Here is a 19,549-nt window from a genome sequence, read left to right on the forward strand (position 1 = left end):
TCCATTGTAATTTTATTAAATACCTTGAGTATATTCAAGGTTTTTAGTGAGCTTGTTTCATTATTATGCAAGTACCATTTATCAGTTGATTGTAAAAGCTTGAACATTTGCACAGAAATGTCTGTTAAGGAATTCAAATCCCAGATTTACAAGTTTGCTCTGATCTTAACTTTGTCATAGAGAATATCAATGGAAGAAAATGTTCTTTTTAATAAAAATTGTCTATTATACATTGACCTGAATGTTTTTAAATAGTCTGTTTACTAATTTATGTCCCTCCCACATTGAATGGTTTAATTTGTTCTGACATTTGTGTGACATAAAAACGATTAGCAATGTAACTAAATGGTTAATCCCTGTGACATTCTGTCTACCTATATGTGTAGTACTATGTTAATTAGACGGGCCAGTGAAATTTGATTACATTTATAATTGATTTAAGCTATTTTGTGGACCACTTACGCGATTTTTTTTAATGCATTAAATTGTTTTGATCTTGCAGGTGTGCAATCTACCATAAATGTCTTTCAATAGGATTTGTGCTTCTAAATCTTTTGAAAATCCCTCCTTTGGCTTTTTTTTCCTTTCCTTTTTTCTATTGCATAAATCTAGCAGAAAGTTTCTGCTTAATTTTGAATTCCTGTCTTGGGGAGTTGGTTTAATTGGCTTAATGTTCAGTTTAGTAGTTACTGCACTCATAAAAATTATGTTTATCCGCCTGTTTGTTTAGTTACTATGATGTATCAAATATTTCTATAGCATCGAAATGCATCATATAGATACTAGGGATGTTAAATGTCAGTTAATTGAATAGTCAATTAACCTCATGAATTCTTATCAGTTACTCAACTATTCTATAGTCCATAGGAGTGGGGCTGGCATCCAGTGTGTTCCGGCCGCTCACTTGAGAAGTCCCCTCCACTCCGCGCTGCTTCCGCTGTATCAGAGGCAGCAGTGCGGGGTACCAGGCGACAGCTGGTCCATGAGAGGAGCTAGTTTAAAAAAACAAAGGCAGCAGTGCAGGGTGGCCACAGCCCCTATTGGGGGCTGATTTGCCAAACCTGGCTCAAGCCGGAACTGAGCCAGGCTGCCTGTCCGCCTGGCTCCTAATGTACTTTAAATGCAGAGCCATAGTGGGGATAGGTCCCGAACCCAGTGCAAGCCAAAACTTAGCTGGGCTGCTGGCCAGCCTGCTAAAAAAATTTACTGAGGGGTGGGGGTGGAATGCATGTAGTCCATAGCATTAACCTATAAGCTTTCGCTTATTGGTTAATTGCCTACACTATTACATTCCTAATAGATACCATTATATAAAACAAATACTATTACACTGGAATGTAAAAGTAGATTATATTAGTCAAACACCAATCCCTGGCAAAGCAATTATTACAATTCCCAGAGTAAATCCATTAAAATTATTTCATCGGAAAAATAAGTCATTATCTATTTATTTTATTTTCACAACTGATTTTGCTAAAATATATTAATGCAATGATGAGCAAAGCCATACAAGAGCACAATCTAGCAGGCCATATGCCTTCTTTAAGAGAAGAGGGATCTGTTTTCTCAGAATAGTAGTATAAAATGTGTATTTCTGCATAAAGTAATTCTCCAGTTTCTCCAAATACACAAGCATGTGTATATTAGTATATTTTCTTCTAACTTCAAAAGTAACAGTTTCCACATGCTGAAAAATAGAGTAATAGCTATATATTGTGAGCCTTTTGTATTTCATTAGTGTCTCATACAGGATTCATTCCTACTACAGTAAAACTCCGATGGTCTGGCATCTGATGGTCTGGCACTCCTGATGGTCCGGCACCATTAGGAACCCGGAAGTGCTCTGGGCAGCCGGACCATTGGAGTTGCTCTGCACCCAGCTTCCCCGATTCAGCCGCTGCTAAAACTGACCAGCGGCTGAATCGGGAAGCCGGGGGCAGAGCAGCTGGGGTGCTGCCGGGTTGGTCCCGTAGCGCTGCCCCTCGGGGCTACGGGACAAACTGGGCAGCATCCCAGCTGCTCTGCCCTGGCTTACCCGATTCAGCCGCTGTTGAAACTGACCAGCGACTGACTCCAGGAAGCCCGGGGCAGAGCAACTCTGCTTCGGGCTTCCTGGAGTCAGCCGCTGATCAGTATCAGCAGCGGCTGACTTGGGGACACCTGGGGCAGAGAAGCTGGGGTGCTGCCGGGTTGGTCCAGTAGCGCCGAGGAGTGGTGCTGCGGGACCAACCCGGCAGCACCCCAGCTGCTCTGCCCCAGGCGTCCCCAAGAGCAGCTGGGATGCTGCCGGGTTGGTCTTGCCGTGCCAAGGGTTGGCGCTACCGGACCAACCCGGCAGCACTCCAGCTGCTCTGCTGCAGGCATCCCCGATTCAGGCGCTGCTGAAACTGACCAGCAGCGGCTTAATCGGGGTCGCCTGGGGCAGAGCCGGGCTATCGGAAGAGGGGGCTATGAGAGGTCTGGGGTGGAATCCCACCCCAGGCCCCTCATAGCCCCCTCTTCCGATAGTCCGGCAAATCTGATAATCCGGCACCCCCTGGGTCCTAAAGGTACCGGATTATCGGACATTTACTGTACAAACCTTTGAGCCATACTTGATCTACTAAAATACTCGATGTACCCATTAGGTTGTGCATTAACTTGGGAGTTCCTACTCTGACTACTACAGTGCATCACTGTTTAAAATTAAAATAATAGTTTATAGATCCTTTAAAATGCCTTATTTGCATGTACCTGTATCATCTTGGTTTGGAAGGGAAAATGCTGTATCGGCAATGTGCTAACATTTTGGTATTCTGAAATATTGTTAATTAATTTTTATGTTTCATAGGTCTACTATTTCAGACAAGGTCATGAAGCATACATTGTAATGGCTAAAAAGAATAAAATATATAGCATTAATCCAAAAAAACAGCCATGGCACAAAATGGAACTCCGGGTATGATATGTCTTTCTTTTCCCATTTTTGCTCTTCTTTAAAATCAGTAATAAAAAACACTTTTGTATATGTTATGTGACTTAGTGTCCATAGTTCTGCCAGGAGAATCTTTATAAAACATGTTTTTGATTTTGTGTTCAAAATGTTAAGATTAAAAAAATGAAATAACTTCTCCCAAAATTTTAAACAAGACTAAACACATTTAAAATCGATGGTTGTAATAAGTAAATTGATTACTGAGAAGGATGAAACAAAAAATCCTAGACCTCGTTGCTAAAACAGTGTATTTCCCTTGATGTGATCAGTATTTATGTATCAGTCTGATTTATCTTTTAACTCTTCTTAAGAGTATGTTGAACACAATGAGGTTATATTGGGGAATTACAACTTTTGTGTTTCGGGTAGTACATTTGATGAAAGCTCTGTATCTAATGTAGTATTCTTTTACACAGTTCACCGCTGAAATCTGTTGCTCAACAGAAATATATTTACTTTTTTCATTTCACTTCTGTTCTAGTCTTCTTAATATTCAGCAAGCTTAAATAAGAATATTGTTTTATTTGCTTCAGGAACAAGAACTGATGAAAATAGTTGGGATTAAATATGAAGTGGGATTGCCTACTCTCTGCTGTCTTAAACTTGCTTTTCTTGACCCAGATACTGGTAAACTGACTGGAGGATCATTCACCATGAAGTAAGGGAAGCATTATTTCTATTCCTGTAGGGAAACTGTTTTTGTGATATTTAAAGCCTTTTATTAAATTTGCTAAATCTTAAATGTTTTATTTTTTTAACAGAAATTTTCTGTAAAAAATTTGTATTGAATTCAGATGCCTTAAATACATTTTGATATCTAACAACGTTTTCTGTGTTCTCTTGCTGATTTTTTACCTTGATCGTTCTTGTTACATTTTGATTACAACTAGGTACCATGATATGCCAGATGTAATAGATTTTCTCGTCTTGCGGCAGCAGTTTGATGATGCAAAACATAGACGATGGAATATAGGTAGGTGGTGTGTTTTGTAAAAAGTTTAATAAGTGTATTTGATTTCATTCATGTTGTCTTATTTCATTAGAAAATGTGGCAAAGTGATTGAAAATAAATTATGTCTGAATCAGACAGAAAGGTTTACTGATCTTTAGAGAGATGCAGTGCTTAAATCTTCATACAGTAATACTATAGCACTTGGCAGAATCAGACTTCGATACTGAACACAGTTACTTATTTTTTCTTATATGAATTTAAAGAAGATAGCATGTTGTTTTCCTTTTGTCTTGTAAATATCAGGTTTGGTTTTTAAAGCATGAGAAAAGGCTATACCCAACCTTTCTTTTTTGAAGACTTCTGTTCCAAGTTGTGAGGTGGCATTTCCTGGCAAGCTTGGGGGACTCTATCATCTAGGGGATGTGAATACACCTCTTGGAGTGTTTAAGATTATATAAAAAGAAGTGCACCCTCCTCTTCCAACCATTTCAGTTTTCTTCACCATTGACACCACAAGCAAAAGGGACTCTCTCCTGTATGTGTTATTTCTTCAAATGCTTGCTCATGTCCATTCCTTATTAGGGATGTGAATGAGCAGTCGACTAGTCGATTAACCAGTAGGATTATCAGTTAATCTAGTCGTGTCAGCCTTTGTGTCAGAGACAGCAGGGGGATGAGGACAGGAGCTGATACTGGGGGGAGCCAGCTTAAAAGCTAGTTCCCCCCAGCACCAGCTCTGCAGTGCCGCCTGCGCACACACCCCTCACTGATAGAGGCCCCCTCCCACTGACAAGCAGCACAGTGGGGGGTGCTAGAGGAGGCTGCCATGGAGCAGCCCCAGTCTGCTGAGAGGGTGGGGGAGCATCAGAGTTCCCCACGGACAGAGGCTGCTGCTGGAGCAGCCTCTGTTCGTAGCCAGCCTTAGCTGCTGCAGCCAGAGGCTGTTTCATGGCAACCTCCTCAGTCAGTTCCCCCCCTTCCCCCCCCCCCAGCAACCTCTGTCCATGGGAAGCTTAGACCCCTGAGGACAGGGGCTGCTGCTACCCCACTCTGCATCACTATATTGCTAGTCAAACCTATCTTAGCTCAGACACTCTGGCCTCTGGAAACTGGCTTCACCTTAGTTCAACGCCAGGTTTCTTCTCCTTCAGGGAGTGTCTGTCTTTAAATCTGTTCAAAGTCCTTTGTCTCTTGAGCAGGCTTAAACTAGTCTGGACAGCTCAGCTGGGAATCAGATTGACTTCAAAGCAGTTGGCTCTGTATCACCTGTTTGCTGGGAGATGTGCCCATCCCTTGCCTGGGTGCATATCCTAACAACCCTGCTAGAGAATTCTCAGTGTAGGTGTTGCGTTAACAATACAATAACTGGTCAGGGTACATTAGCCACAAATTATTACAGATCAACTCCATGGTCTTCACACGTGGCTTTTGACTTAAAGGATACCAATTTCTATATAGCCAGCCAGTTGACACACTGCAGCTATGTGAGTGAGTTTCTTTATGGGACAGAGACATCACCAGTACAAAGTTTTTCCCTTTTAATCTGTTCATGGCCCCTTTCCATTCACTCTGGATTAGTACATGTATTGATTGAGCTTTGCTACAATCTGGCCAAGATGTTATTACTTCCTGGCCTAAAGCCCATTCTACCAGGTCCAGTGAAACTTTTCTGGCATGTTTTACGCCCGTATCCATAATGGAAATTCACTTGAATTCCAAATTCAAAGCAGTCACTTGAAGTTCAGTGTAAATTTTCATCAAGCACTATTATTTAGAATCAGCATTGTGCTCTGGTTTTTTATTTATTTATTTATTTATTTATTTATTTATTTATTTATTGAAAACTGTGCTACAATCCATATTTTGTTGAGAATAACTACCTTCCAGATGGTAGACTGCTCACTAATCTTCTCTCAAGTAGAAATTCATAGAAAACCTCAGAACAAAGAAAGGTTGGTATACAAAGTTTAATGTTTACTGGACTTTGAGGGAGTTTGTTCTTGAGAGGAGGAAATGTGGGAACTTTCTATACTTAGAAGAATATGTATTAAATATGTGAATTACATATGTATATAAAATCTTTAATTCTATCTTTCACTGCTTGAAAAATGTTGTAGCATGGTCTAATATACATGTAAATTATACTTATTGCTGATTTTTGCATGTTCATTACCTATTTTTTTCTGATATGCTATACAACTTAATAGTTCTTTCTAAAGAATTCCCATTACTGTTGTTTTAAAAATGTATCGGTCTGAAAACTCTTGTCCGTAGGTACAGGCATCTCCAAAAATGACTAACGTGAAGATTAGACAAATGTGGTGTAGAAATTGGGGAAAAACCCCCCACAAAACTAGGACTATGACAGCAAAGTAGTTTTATTAATGACATTGTTTTGTATTGTCTAGGTGATCGTTTCAGGTCAGTAATAGATGATGCCTGGTGGTTTGGAACAATTGAAAGCCAGGAACCTCTTCAGCCTCAATATCCTGATAGTTTATTTCAGTGCTACAATGTCTGGTTAGTAAATTTGTCCTTACTTCTGCTTTTAATAAGTCATTTTAATGTAAATGTTTAATCTTGCGTAGCAAGCCCTAGTTTGTGATTTTGTACCTTTAATTGCAATAATAAAACTCCTTATAAAGTGCATTAATTATGTTTATTTTATAACATTGCATATGGAGAGATTTAAGAGCAGGTTAGATAGACATCTATCAGGGATGGTCTTAGACTGTGCTTGATCCAGCCATTAGGGCAGGGGACTGGACTCGATGACCTCTCGAGGTCACGTCCAGTTCTAGTGTTCTATGATTCTGTGATATAAGTATGATATATTTTAGCTGCTCAAGCAGTACTAATTACTGTAATTTAAACACAGTTAATTTTTTTTCTTTAAGCTGGGACAATGGTGACACTGAGAAGATGAGTCCTTGGGATATGGAGCTCATACCCAATAATGGTTCGTATCGCTATAAATGGGTTATCTTGAATTATAGGTATAGAAAAGAAGCTGCACATCTTATGCAAATCGTTTTAAAAAATTAAGTATACTGGGCATCTTTCTCTGTAAAATGCCAGGAAAAAGAAACAAATAAGAATCATGAAAATAATTGCAATATAAATTTGTTCTTAAAGTACTAAATTACAATGCATATTATTAAAATGAGCATGACCTGTGACTAAAGTAAATGGATATATAATGTTGATATCATTAATGGAAAAAAGTCTAAGAGTTTGCTAATGAGTAGGAGCATAGGATTCTGTAATCTCACTGTTCTCCATTCAGGAAAGCAATGTTTTGGCATTATTTTTTCTGTGGACACATCAAAATCACTCAAGAATTCAACAGATGGCATTTAAATATCCCGGGCTTCATTTGCAAGTTCGAATTACTACATTAGCCACGCTAGTTCGAATTAGGGTGGCAGTGTAGACATACCCTAAGATAGTGTTTCTCAATCTTTTTCAGTAAAGTACCCCATTTTCAAAAAAATATATAAGTACTCCCTTTAAAAAAAAAAAAAAAAAGTACCCCCAGTACCTACAGTTTTCAGACACACACAAATTTTTCTACCATTGCAACACATTTGTTTAAACAACTTAATCATAGCCGGGTGGGCGATGAAATTTTGGGGTGTAAAAAGTACAAAAATAATGAAGCTCTCTAAAACTTAAAACAAAAGTTCAGTTTTCTCCAAATTTCTGTTGTGTTGATGTAGGCCCCTCCCCCCCCCCCCCCCCCCGACTTCTCTTGAGTATCCCTAAGGGTACTCGTACCATTGGTTGAGAAACACTGCTCTAAGACATAATTACAAGTACAGTAAAACACAAGATAAAATCAGCACTTCTCTAACACTAAAATCTAAAATATACATTCAACTACAAATCCTAACATACCAAGAATCTGCTGCTACACCTGCAAATACTTACCCCTTGTTGCACTTTCCCTGCCCAAAAGTCCAGATATAAAGATGAAGCTTTCAGTATGTCCTGAATATCAGCAGATTCTGGCTTATTTTGATCCAATTGGGGTATTAATTCCAAAGTTGAATGCCCTGATGGTAGCCTCTCTTTTATGTCTCATGCTTCAGTTAAAGAACCTCCACTTACACAGCAGTAGAAGAAGGAGAATGGCAGTTTTCAAAATAAGCCGGTCTCAAGAGCTATAAAAGTTAAAGCTGCTATTTTTAAACTCTACCTGAAAACCTATGAAGCACCACTACAGTTTCCAAGCATAACTTAATTAGTAATAATTTTATAAAAATATTTCACGTACTGCAGAACTGCTCTTGTTTGTTGTAAAAAATACATTCTTCTGTGAACTGACTATGCTGCGAGTCTAGGAAATAGAAAATCTACAAAATTCTTACAGAATTCATCAAAGCTGCATTGTGTGAAACACATTTGTTATCTGGTAATAATATACATGAAGCATGTAAGACCCCAGAATAGTATCTAAACATTATCTTTTGCACAAAGAACTTACACATCTTATGCTTTTGTTCAATAAAACCATGATATTCTATATACTGCCTATATTAATTGCTCTGTTTTTAATAGAAGTATGTCTGTCTTAAAATATAAACAGATGAATATTTTGCAGTGATCATCTGGGTCTTTTTTATGGGATATTTCAGCTGTGTTCCCCGAAGAACTGGGAACTAGTGTTCCTTTAACTGATGTTGAATGCCGAACATTGATCTACAAACCTCTTGATGGAGAATGGGGTTCCAGAACCCGAGATGAGGAATGTGACAGAATTATTACGGGGATAAATCAGCTCATGACTCTAGGTAAACATTTGTGATTGAATAATTTAAGAAGAGTTCAGTATGCAAGCTAACTTTCATGGGAACTTTTATGAGAACACCACCATCCACAAAATTAGTAAATGATAACGTTGATCAACTGCAATTATCATAAAATCACTATTTGAATTATTATACCTTATGAAAAAAATACTTTGTTCACAACATGATATATCTATATAGCGCTTTAAATACACAATCTGATCTGAACTTTCAAAGGTGCTGTGTGATTTTGAGTGTTTTAGTTTTTGAACATGTAATGTTGTTATGCTTATAAGAAGCACACAGGATCTTTTTCAGGAGGATACAGCAACAAGCCGCACTTATTGACAATATAACAGTCACACACACACACCCATGGAATAGTTTCCAGTCTGTTGCTCAGCTCAACCTATTGGCCAGATAGGTCAGGTGTGAGGAAGGAGACGGGTTCATGTCAGTCTGGGCTGATGCCCCTCCTGGTCTTGATCTTAACCAGTACAGAACCCAAAGAACCTTATAACACACCCCATCTTTTATAGGATTTTCCTTGCATGCAAATCTATGCATTTTGCCTCGTCAGGACTTCATCAGTCATTCAGTATCACAATCAATCTCCCTACGACGTGCTTATTGGGAAGAAGTTGTTGTCAGAGGTGTTGTCTTTCCGGTGAAAGTAGTGATTGGTTCCCTATCAAGGGGTGTTTGCCTCTAGCTTCAGGGTTCGTCAATCTGCCCGGATAGTCTGCATCTTCTGAGTCCTTTCACTTAGTTGATAATTATTTGGTGAGTCCTCAGCCCCTCCTCTGACCATTTGAGCGTGTAGTGGCCTTCACACTTATCTCTCCTAAAACATTCTCTCTGTCATTCACACAAACAATATATTTACAGAATTGCAGCATGGAACCAAGGCGTACTTCTACAGTTACAAAATATTTCAACATTAAACTTATTTCTATCTACTACAAGGCCTTATCTAACACTAACATCACTATGTATTACAATATTCCATTCCTTCACTTTAACATGCTAACATCAAACAGAACTGGAGCTAAATTAAAGCTGCCTGGTCCTGTGTGAGGCCTATATCTTGTATTTAAGTTTAATCCAATCCTTTTGCTATAACATACATTTATTATAACTGACTTATTGCAAAATTCCATTCCAGTGCTACATTGTGAGAGACCTTGTAGACCTTGACTTTCAAAAAGTGTAGAACACAACTTACTGTGTGAAAATCCATGCCACTTCATGGTATTTCACAGTGAGGACCCAAAATCACTTGTTGGTGCTGAAAATAGAGTCCCCTATATTGAGTAGAAATACTTTGAACAGATAGCAAAAAAATGTGCTTGTTTTGTTTTCTTAGAGAATATACTTGGGATTTTTCCTAATTAAGCTGTTATGTACTGCAGCCATAGTTTTTCCTTTCTTTGGGTTGTTGTTAGGAGAATTGATGTATAATTGATTGATTAGCAAATGGTTCACCATGAACTTACTACTTGAGTAGGGATGTAAGCAACTAGTCAACTATCTGATAAGCCAAATCTTATCGGATAGTCAACACACTAGTCTCTTCAACCCCTTGCTGTCTCTATCAGAAAGAGGCAGCAAGCGGGGGAGGAGGGTAGGCAGAAGAGGATGCTGGGGGCTGGAGTCAGCTTAAAAACCGGGTCTCCCATTTGCACAAGCGGAGGGAAAGCCTTTGATACTTTTACTTGTTTGGATTCCTTCATCTTCTGGGATATGGTTTTTATGCTTGTATTGTATTTGTCTTTGTCCTAAATTCCTTGTAATATCCTCAGGGTAGGGACTATAGCTTTTATAGTAATAGTCTAAAGAATTGCTTTTCACATTAAGATTTGAGAACCTTGAAGCTGAGGGAGTGGGAATTAGGAATGTAAATTTTCGATTAATTAGCTAGTTGATAAGGGTACCTCCGCCTTTGAAGTGTAGCAACAGCCACGGGACTGTTGCTACACTTCAGAGGTGAAAGAGTTGGAGGGAGCATGGGGCCAGCGGGGGATTCAAGCAGTTCCCCACTAGTCCCGTGATCCTTCCGGCATTTCAAAGTGGCTGTGCCACATGGAGCCCAGGGTCAGCGGGGAACTCCCCCGCTGACCCCAGGCTCCATGTGGTGCTGCCGCCACGTGCAGCCTGGGCCAGCTGTGAACTCCCATCTGACCCTGGGCTGCATGCAGCATTTCAAAACAGTAACTCCGCGTGGAGCCTGGCGTCTGGCCCCAGGCTCCACATGGCGCTGCCACTTTGAAGCACCCCCTTCCTCTTTCCCAACCCCATTGCTGCCTCTTTCTGATAAGAGGCAGCAAGGAGTGGGGAAAGCGACTAGTTGTTCACATCCCTAGTGGTAATGTAAAGATTAATGAAATTATATCTTTTTTCCCAAAGCCGTGTGTGTCAGACATGCACTAATTAATATTTTGGAATTGCATATTTTAAATGATATAACTTACAGATTTCTCTCTGTAGTAAAAATAATTCTGTTTATATTTTTAATGCACATAGCATGCTTCTCAGAGTGCAGTTCTTCATACGCAGATGAATGGCTCTGATTAATCACTATAGCAATCATGTTTCTGAAGTGCTACAGCACACAACATTTGTGTATAAAATTTCAATTGTATTTTAAAATATATAATGTTGGCTTTTCTTGTGTATTTCTGTCATTTGCTGTTTGTATTTTAAGCTTCAAGGGAGGAGGGATGTTGAAAATAAAAAAATCTGAAAAAGACTATTTAAAGGGCTGGCTTTATGTGCTATAACATTGAATTTTCATTTATATTTAGATATTGCTTCTGCATTTGTGGCACCTGTGGATCTCCAAGCTTATCCAATGTATTGTACTGTTGTGGCATATCCCACAGATCTCAGTACCATTAAACAAAGACTGGAAAGCAGATTTTACAGGTTAGATCCAAGTCTCTGTTACTTCTATAAAGTAGTGACAGACAAACCTTTTTGCTTGTCTTTTTATAGGATAATATCTAACAGGAAGATTGAAATAGGTTGACTGTATCCATATCTCTCTCCATGCATTTATCTTTGAGCTAGGTATTCTTTTTATAAAATGTTGACCAGCTATTTTTCTTGGCTATGAATTTTAGAATATTCAAGGGGCTATTCCTGTAGTTGGCTCTGTGTGTGGGTCCAACTGCAGGATCAGAGCATATGTCTAAAAAGTGATTTTCAAAACAAAGTAGCTAGCTGTGAACAGTTGTTGTAAGTAGTTTTTTCTTCTTGTAGTTCAAGTTCCCTTAGTTAAGAGTGCCTCTAATGGGACTTAGCCTTGGAATAGGGCATGTCCCTATCTCCAGGGTTTAATAACTAGGACTGGAACAAAAAGCCCATGCTAGTCAGTGACCCTCCCTCCCATACTAGCTGCTTACAATGCCCGAGGGTTACTCACATTAGTGAAAGGTGTCACATTTGTAAAAGCTTCAAACTGCACACAAAAAAAGAGAGTAACATTATGCTAAAGGCACTCCTTATAGACTTGGCACTGGCGCCTGAATGGCCGGAGTCAGACTCTGCACACAGCATCACAACCTCAATGCAAAGTGCCCAGTTAGCACTGCCATTAGAACAGTGAAGATCTGCCTTCCCATGAAAAAAAGCCCAGAAGAGGACAGTCTTCTGCTTACTAAAGCAAGGACAGGCCTAGACTCGTAAAGAGCAGCTCATTGTTTCCAAGTGGGAGTTGTGTCCCAGGTTCAGTTGAGTGGGATAATCCTCCCAGGAATACATTTGCCACCTTGGTCTGCAGTATTAGAGTTCAGCACCTGGAAATGCATTCGACCTCGGAAGCCCTAAGAGCAGTGCAAGATGTGTTATCTTTCCCAGTGCCATCCACGCTGCTGATGGCAGCTCCGAATTCTCAGGATAAATCTACCCTTGGGACTGCTCCCTTGGTCTCCATCTGTGCTGATCTGCTTGACACCTCAGAGAGCAGCCCACCAGAGCTTATCCAGTCAGAACCACCACACTCTGGGCACAGGGTTTGCCACGCATTTAAAGCCCCAGACACTGAACACCAGAGCTAGAGGGCCCTATACCAGCTTGAAGCATCTGTCACTGGCAAATGGGCCTGGCTTTCCTGAACTAGATTCTGCCCTGCAAATCTAGTTCTGTGGCCCGAAAGTCATCCATATGACAACAGTCGGAAGATCCCAGAATTCTTGGTACCAGTCTCCCTTTTCTATACGTAGATCACTGGTTCAGCATTGATTGCTGAAGTAGCGGTGCAGATCCGCCGAATGCAGCCACCACAGACTGGGATCTTGACACACTGGGTCATCGCTAACTTACAGATGCTACTCAGGGCAATGGGTTGGGCATGGTCAGTACAGGGACACTTGAGTCAGTCTCTGCACAGTCTTGTTCTCTAGAGCTTGGTTTTCCACCTCAGGCTCCCAGAGCAGACAAAGAGCCCTTGCAGGCAGGTCAAGGTTCTTCTTTAGTTACATCTGTTCCTCTATGTCAGTATATTTAGTCTGCATCATTGCGCCCAGTTGATCCATTTTGTGGATTTGTTGAAGCTATCAGTGTATCCAGCCATGAACATCTGCATATTTTTGGACTTTCTAATACAATATGAGGGCAAGGTCATAATCTGGGGCTGCTGCAACTCAGAGCCTGGTATTTGGGTGGCTATGAGGGATAGAATGCTCATGTTCCAAGAAGGTAATCTGTCTTTATCAACAGTAGAAAAGAGCTTATGAAAAGCTGTTACTCAATTGAATGGAAGATTTCCTCCACTTGGGTTCATCAGCACAGTTTTTCTCTAGAAAATGGTGGAATCCTTGACATATTAGAGTTATCTTTTTTTCATTAAGCCTTGCGTACAATTCCCTACAGTTGTATTTAGAAGCAATCAGTGCTTTCCATCCTTTAGTGGATAATGGTATGATCTCTCATGCACCACCACAACTAGATTTTTGAAGGAAATTCTTAGATCCTTTCCACCAGAGATAAAGTCCACCACCGTGGAACCTCATTTGTGTTCAGTTTTTTCTCTGAGCCTTACTTTGAGCCACTGGCTCCATGTTCTGTGATCCATCTGTCTATGAAGTTGGATTTTCTGATATCCAAAGGTTGGCCAGAAGAATCAATAAACTGGGAGCACATGTGGCCATAAGTCGTCTCCCTTTGATATTTCAGACACAACAAATCATGCATCTTAGACTAATGTCCCTTGCAGTCCCTTCTAACCTATGATTCTGTGGTGGGTCCACTATATACTATCTTCTATAAAGAAAAGGTCTTGCTATGTCCTCACTCGACTCATACATAAGGTGGTTTTTGAGTTTATAAGTCAGTGCATTCACTCTCATGTATTTTTTCCTAATCCATATGCCTTGGAAGAGGAGAGAAGACTGCATTCTCCTTTGGCCTTTTATCTACAGAGAATAAGGGACTTTACAAAGACACTTAAACTATTTGTTTGCATAGCAGAATGATTAAGAGATCCACCTACATCAGCACAGAGGATTTTGAAATGGATCTTGGGTTGTATTACTCTGTTACCCACTATCTGGCATCCCCCTGCCAGAAGGGGTGTAAAGGCTCAGTCCACCAGGAGCAAGCTACCTCAGCTTAATCTCTCAGAGAGATACTCATAGTGATAGATGTAAGGCAGTGTAATGCAGTACAAACTTCACACTGGTCACTAGGGGTTGAGGAGCTGGTCTGGGCTCAGCCAACTCTACCCTGCCACACCTGCAAGAGATGAACAAACTGGAGGAGAAGATTAAAGGAAGCAGAAGAGCTCGCTTGAGGGCAGATAAGAGAAGAGCATAAACCTGCAACTTGCAGCTCCTGAGAAGAGCTGAGGGAAGGCAAGGTCTCTCCCTACAACTGCCCAAAGATCCCTCCCTGGTAGAAGGGAGGACCTGCTTCAGATACACTTCTAGAGGGAGGCATTCCTCAATCTCTTGTGTGGACTCAGTTTGTAATGATTCACTTAGTTTTGTTTATGGACTTCTCCAGCAAGGGTAAAACCTAGAACTGACCTGGTAGAGGGGTCAAGTCACAGGAGGCAGCCGCTGCTTTGAGAGAGAGTGACAGCCACACCATTCACGGTCACAAGGAGGTAAAAAGCAATGATCTGAGTTGAATAATGTTGGAGATAATATCCTTGTAGGAGGCCGTTCTTTGACTCTAAGCACTTGTTCTGTCACCAATATGCACTTGGAAATGGTGATTTTTTTTCAAACACATAGTCATTGCACATTAGGGATGTAAGCAAGTAGTTGACTGACTGCTAAGTCTAGGCTTATCTGTTAATCTAGTTGACTACTCACATTCCCATCCCCTTGCTGTATCAGATGCAGCGAGCGAGGGGAGCAGGAGCCAGTGCTGGGGGTCGGGATCCAGTTTAAAAGGTAGCAGCATGGGTGGGGGGGTGGGCGAGAGTGCCATGAAGCCTAGTGGATGGGGGTCCCAGCCGACGGGACTGCTGCCGGAGCAGCCTCTGTTCACAGTCAGCCCTGGCCATCATGGACAGAGGCTGCTTCACAGCAGCTTCCCCTGCTCCCTCCTCTCTCCCCCCAGAAGCCTCTGTCCACAGGGAACTTGGACCCCTGTGGACATGGATTGCTACCACCCTGTGCTGCTACCTCTATATCAGGGGCAGCAGGCAGCTGGTCTGCGTGGGGGGCTGGTTTTTAACCTGGTTCACCTCGTGGACTGGCTCCCGCCTGATACAGAGGCAACAGTCCAGGATGGCAGAGGGCTCCTTGGGAGTGGAGCTAGATTGCACTGGTTGCCACCTCTGCCCCCGGGGACTTTAGAATAGTGACTAACGGCTTAGAATTCATGCAGTTAGTCGACTATTCTATTACCTGATAGCTAACATCCCTATTGCACATACTAACTAACTTGTCATAGGTTTAGACTTTCACCATAATTCCCATATGCCAAACTGTATCTTATATTGCAGTCAGGTCAAGGAATACTTCCAGTTACAGCAGGGGTATGCAACGATTTTTCCCCGAGGGCCACTTCAAAAATTTTTGAAGTAGCCTTGGGCTACCACAGAAGGGGTGGGGCTACCCCACCCCCAGACTGTGATTGGTCTGGGGGTGGAGGAGCGCCTTTGCCCCCCTTCCCACTAGGCACCTATGCCCTAGAAGAGGGGGAGAGTGGAGGAGATTTCATGCCCTCCCCTGCTCCCAGGCCAATCAGGGCCTGGGCATGGGGGAGCACAGGAAGCCTCCTACCACCCTGCAAGGAGCATGTGGCACTTTGAAGTGCTGTGGCTCTTCTTAGGGCCAGGGCAGGACGAAGGAAGCTTCATGCAGCTCCCCTGCCCCCAGACCCTGATTAGCCTGGGGGCAGGGGAAGGCACGAAACCACCTCCACACTCCTCCGCGCCCTCCGAGCAGTGCACAGTGCTTCAAAGTGCCACGTGCTCCTGGCAGGGTGGGAGGAGGCTTCGCAAGCCCCCCCTCCCTTACTTGGCCTGGGGGAGCAGCAGGGCCTCCGCAGGCCAGATCCACCCACTTAGTGGGCCAATCTGGCCCACAGAGGCCCTTTTGCCTGCCCCGGAGTTACAGGTAAGTAACCTCCATTTTCTTTATATTTTGCTTTCTTGTAAGATTTCAAGTTTTCTGCCACAGTGGTTCCACATGTTTACTGCATCTTCCCTTTTATTTTATTACATTGTAGAATTGAGTACCATGTCCTCACAGAGCACATTGATATACTCATCTTAGTGTGCATATGCACAAAATTTAATATAATACTAGGTCTTCCAGCACATTCTGGTTTCTTAACTATTGGGGGAGGGAGATTAGGACATGTTTCTTAGAAATTTCTTTCATTGTGCTTTGCAATTGCAAAATAAATAGAAGGTTGGTCCTATTCTCAATTTCCATACTACTAGTTTAAAATAGGGGATATCCTCATTTTTTTGACAATCACACAACATGGAAAATATTAATAGTTGCATCAGTTTTTAAAAATGTTTTTATCTGTGTCATGACTGCAAGTGAGGACTACTGTTGTATAACTGGGAGGCTGTATTTATCAGAGCTAATCTGTGGGGTGAGGAGAACTAGCTATTACACTAGGACTCTGCCAATCAGAGGAAACATTTTGTCCCCCTTAACTATCAGCTTTAGGAGAGCGTGGACCAGGCCTGGGCAACAGAGGAGACTTTTATAGATAGCCAGCTGAGCTGCTTGGGAAGCCCTATGAGGCATCTCTTGATTGACTAGCAGTGAGGGTCTCAAACCTTTCCCCCCTTCATTCACCAGGCATATACCCTCCCCGCATACAGCAGACACATGTGTAAGAGCAGAAGCAAGAAAAAACTGCTTGTTGTTGTCCAGGTATAGCGGACATGTAATTTTTGGCTATTTCCTTTTTAAACTGCTTGGAAGAAGATAGGGGAGGCTGTTTAAAAATGTTAACACAGATATTAAAATATGTAACTGTTCAGTGTCATCTGTTTCTTTTTTACCTTCCCCACAAAGGCGGCTTTCTTCACTTATGTGGGAAGTTCGGTACATAGAACATAATACACGCACATTCAATGAACCAGGAAGCCCTATTGTTAAATCTGCCAAATTCGTTACAGATCTTCTGCTACACTTCATAAAGTAAGTTGATGAACAGATATGATATATATTTTCGTTCTATTGTGTAACAATAATAAAAAGTGACTAATCTGTAATTTGGCATGTGAGGATGCGTTTACACTGCACCCTACATTCAAAATAAGAGACACAATTTTGATTTAATTTCAGAATAATCTGTTTCAAAATTTGGCATCTATATGGTACCAAATTTCAAAACAACACACTATTTCAAGACATCCCTTATCCCTCATGGAACGAGGAATACAGGGATGTCAAAATAGCACATCCGCTGTATTTCACAATAGCAGATGTGTTCAAAAGATGCAGGGTAGCTATTTTAGGAGACCTCTTGTATCCCAAAATAGCCTTGCAGTGTAGACATACCCTTAGTGTGAGCATGCCATCCATCTATTTTACTGAAGGTCAGAAGTACAAAATATTTGTTTAGAAAGGTGGGGGGGGGGATTGAAAAACATGTCAACTACTACAAAATAGGATTAAGTTTAATGCATTGGAATTTATAAAACAAAATTCAGAAACAAGGAATTGAATGATGACAACTTAGAAGTTTAATCTGAACTTGACATCCTCTACTGTACTAATGTATCTAGGTCTATCTAGTCATTCTACCTCATTCTGTGGAGAGATTAGATCTGTGGTCACCAACCCTTCAATCGCAATCAGCTGGTAGATTTTTGGGGGCATGATCAGTCGATCGCAAGGTGTTCACAGCCCCCCCCCCCTTCTTCGTCCCCTCTCCAACCCCAAGAAGGAGCCCATGCTGGTGCTACCTCCTGGGAAAATGGAGGTAGTGCTGGCATCCTTGCCGTATGAGGCGGGAAGTCCCTGGCTGTATGCCAGATCCAGCGTCTCAGCAAGCGCACAGGCTGCTCCTCTCCTCCCCTTCCCAAAATAGCCGGCATGCTTCCAGAAAAGCCAGATCTGGCACACAGCTGGGAACTTCCTTCTCCGTGCTGCCTGCCTTCCTTCCGTCCTGCGCCGGGGGCAAGGGGAGAAGTACCTGGCTGCGCGCCAGCTCCAACTTCTCAGGAAGTGCCCCGGCTGTTTCAGGGATGGCAGGAGAGGAACAGCGCGTGCACTTTCTGAGAAGTCAGAGCTGGCGCACAGCTACGGGACCTCCCCGCCCCCTTCTCCTCCATGCAGGAAGAATGGAAGGAAGTCCCTGGCTGCGTACCAGATCCAACTTCTTAGGAAGTGCGCCAGCTATTTTGGGGAGGGGAGGAGCTACAGATGCTGCAGGATCCAACTGTCCCTGTCCTCCCTCCCCCCCCTTACTCATTCCCACCCCAGAGCCTGCACTTCCTGTCTCGACCCAGTGAGAGTGAGTAAGGGTTGGGGACAGCAAATGATGGAGAGGAGAGGAACAGAGAGGGGTGGGGCCTCAAGGAACGAGTGGAGTCTTGGGGAAGGGATGGGGGTAAGGACAGCTGGGCCAGTACCTGGGGATCTTGGCTTGTCCTGACATTTAAAAAGTGATCTTGGGTGTAAAAAGGTTAGTGTCCACTGGACTAGATCAAAGAGCGAAGGAACTTACCATTGTTTGGCAGCAAGGTCCACACTAAAACTTAGTATGCAGCAGGCGAGTGAGTGCCAAATAGATTTACATCCCAGTTTGTCACCAGCTAAATATTTGTGTAGAGAAGTCCTTAGACTGGGGACGGAGAATAATTTTTGATTAGGGGCTACTCCAAGATTTTGGAAAGTGGTTGAGGGCCTGCACTCTTCCATGATATTAATGGAGGAGATGTGGGGTCTGGGAAGGAGGTTGGGTGCAGAAGGGAGTTTGGGGTAAGGGATTAAGAACATAAGAATGGCCATACTGGGTCAGACCAACAGTCCATCTAGCCCAGTATCCTGTCTGCTGACAGCGGCCAATACCAGATGCCCCAGAGGGAAGGAACACAACAAGTAATCCTCTTGTGATCCCTCCCCTGTCACCCATTTCCAGATTGGGGTGCAGGAAGGCCTGAGGTCGGGGAGGGAGTTTGGATGAAGGAGGCAGTTATGACTGGGACACAGGATTGCGATGCAGAGGTTTGGGTTGTGACCTAGAGCAGGAGGGGATTGTGATCTGGGGCAAGGTATTGGGGTGCCAGATCTGGGAGAGAGTAAGGGCTCAGGAGGGGGGAAGAGGATTTAGCTTATGAAGGGTGGTGGGGTAGGAGTGGGAGGACAGATGGTTTAGGGGAGAGAGGGGCTGTGGTACCAGAGGCAG

General features: G+C 42.4%; 1 protein-coding gene across 1 annotated transcript in view; it reads left to right on the forward strand.

Moving 5' to 3' along the window:
* Positions 1 to 19,549, forward strand: part of PHIP (PHIP subunit of CUL4-Ring ligase complex) — a 308,497-nt gene that overhangs the window by 252,064 nt on the left and 36,884 nt on the right. The window contains exons 25-32 of the mRNA XM_075923789.2: positions 2,831 to 2,938; positions 3,508 to 3,632; positions 3,865 to 3,947; positions 6,335 to 6,446; positions 6,824 to 6,885; positions 8,564 to 8,719; positions 11,521 to 11,641; positions 17,209 to 17,334. Coding sequence (XP_075779904.2) covers positions 2,831 to 2,938; positions 3,508 to 3,632; positions 3,865 to 3,947; positions 6,335 to 6,446; positions 6,824 to 6,885; positions 8,564 to 8,719; positions 11,521 to 11,641; positions 17,209 to 17,334 — 893 coding nt within the window. The remainder of the gene's footprint in view (positions 1 to 2,830; positions 2,939 to 3,507; positions 3,633 to 3,864; positions 3,948 to 6,334; positions 6,447 to 6,823; positions 6,886 to 8,563; positions 8,720 to 11,520; positions 11,642 to 17,208; positions 17,335 to 19,549) is intronic.

The sequence above is a fragment of the Pelodiscus sinensis genome, chromosome 3, assembly GCF_052426305.1.
Source record: "Pelodiscus sinensis isolate ZL-2025 chromosome 3, ASM5242630v1, whole genome shotgun sequence".
NCBI classification, from domain to species: domain Eukaryota; kingdom Metazoa; phylum Chordata; order Testudines; family Trionychidae; genus Pelodiscus; species Pelodiscus sinensis.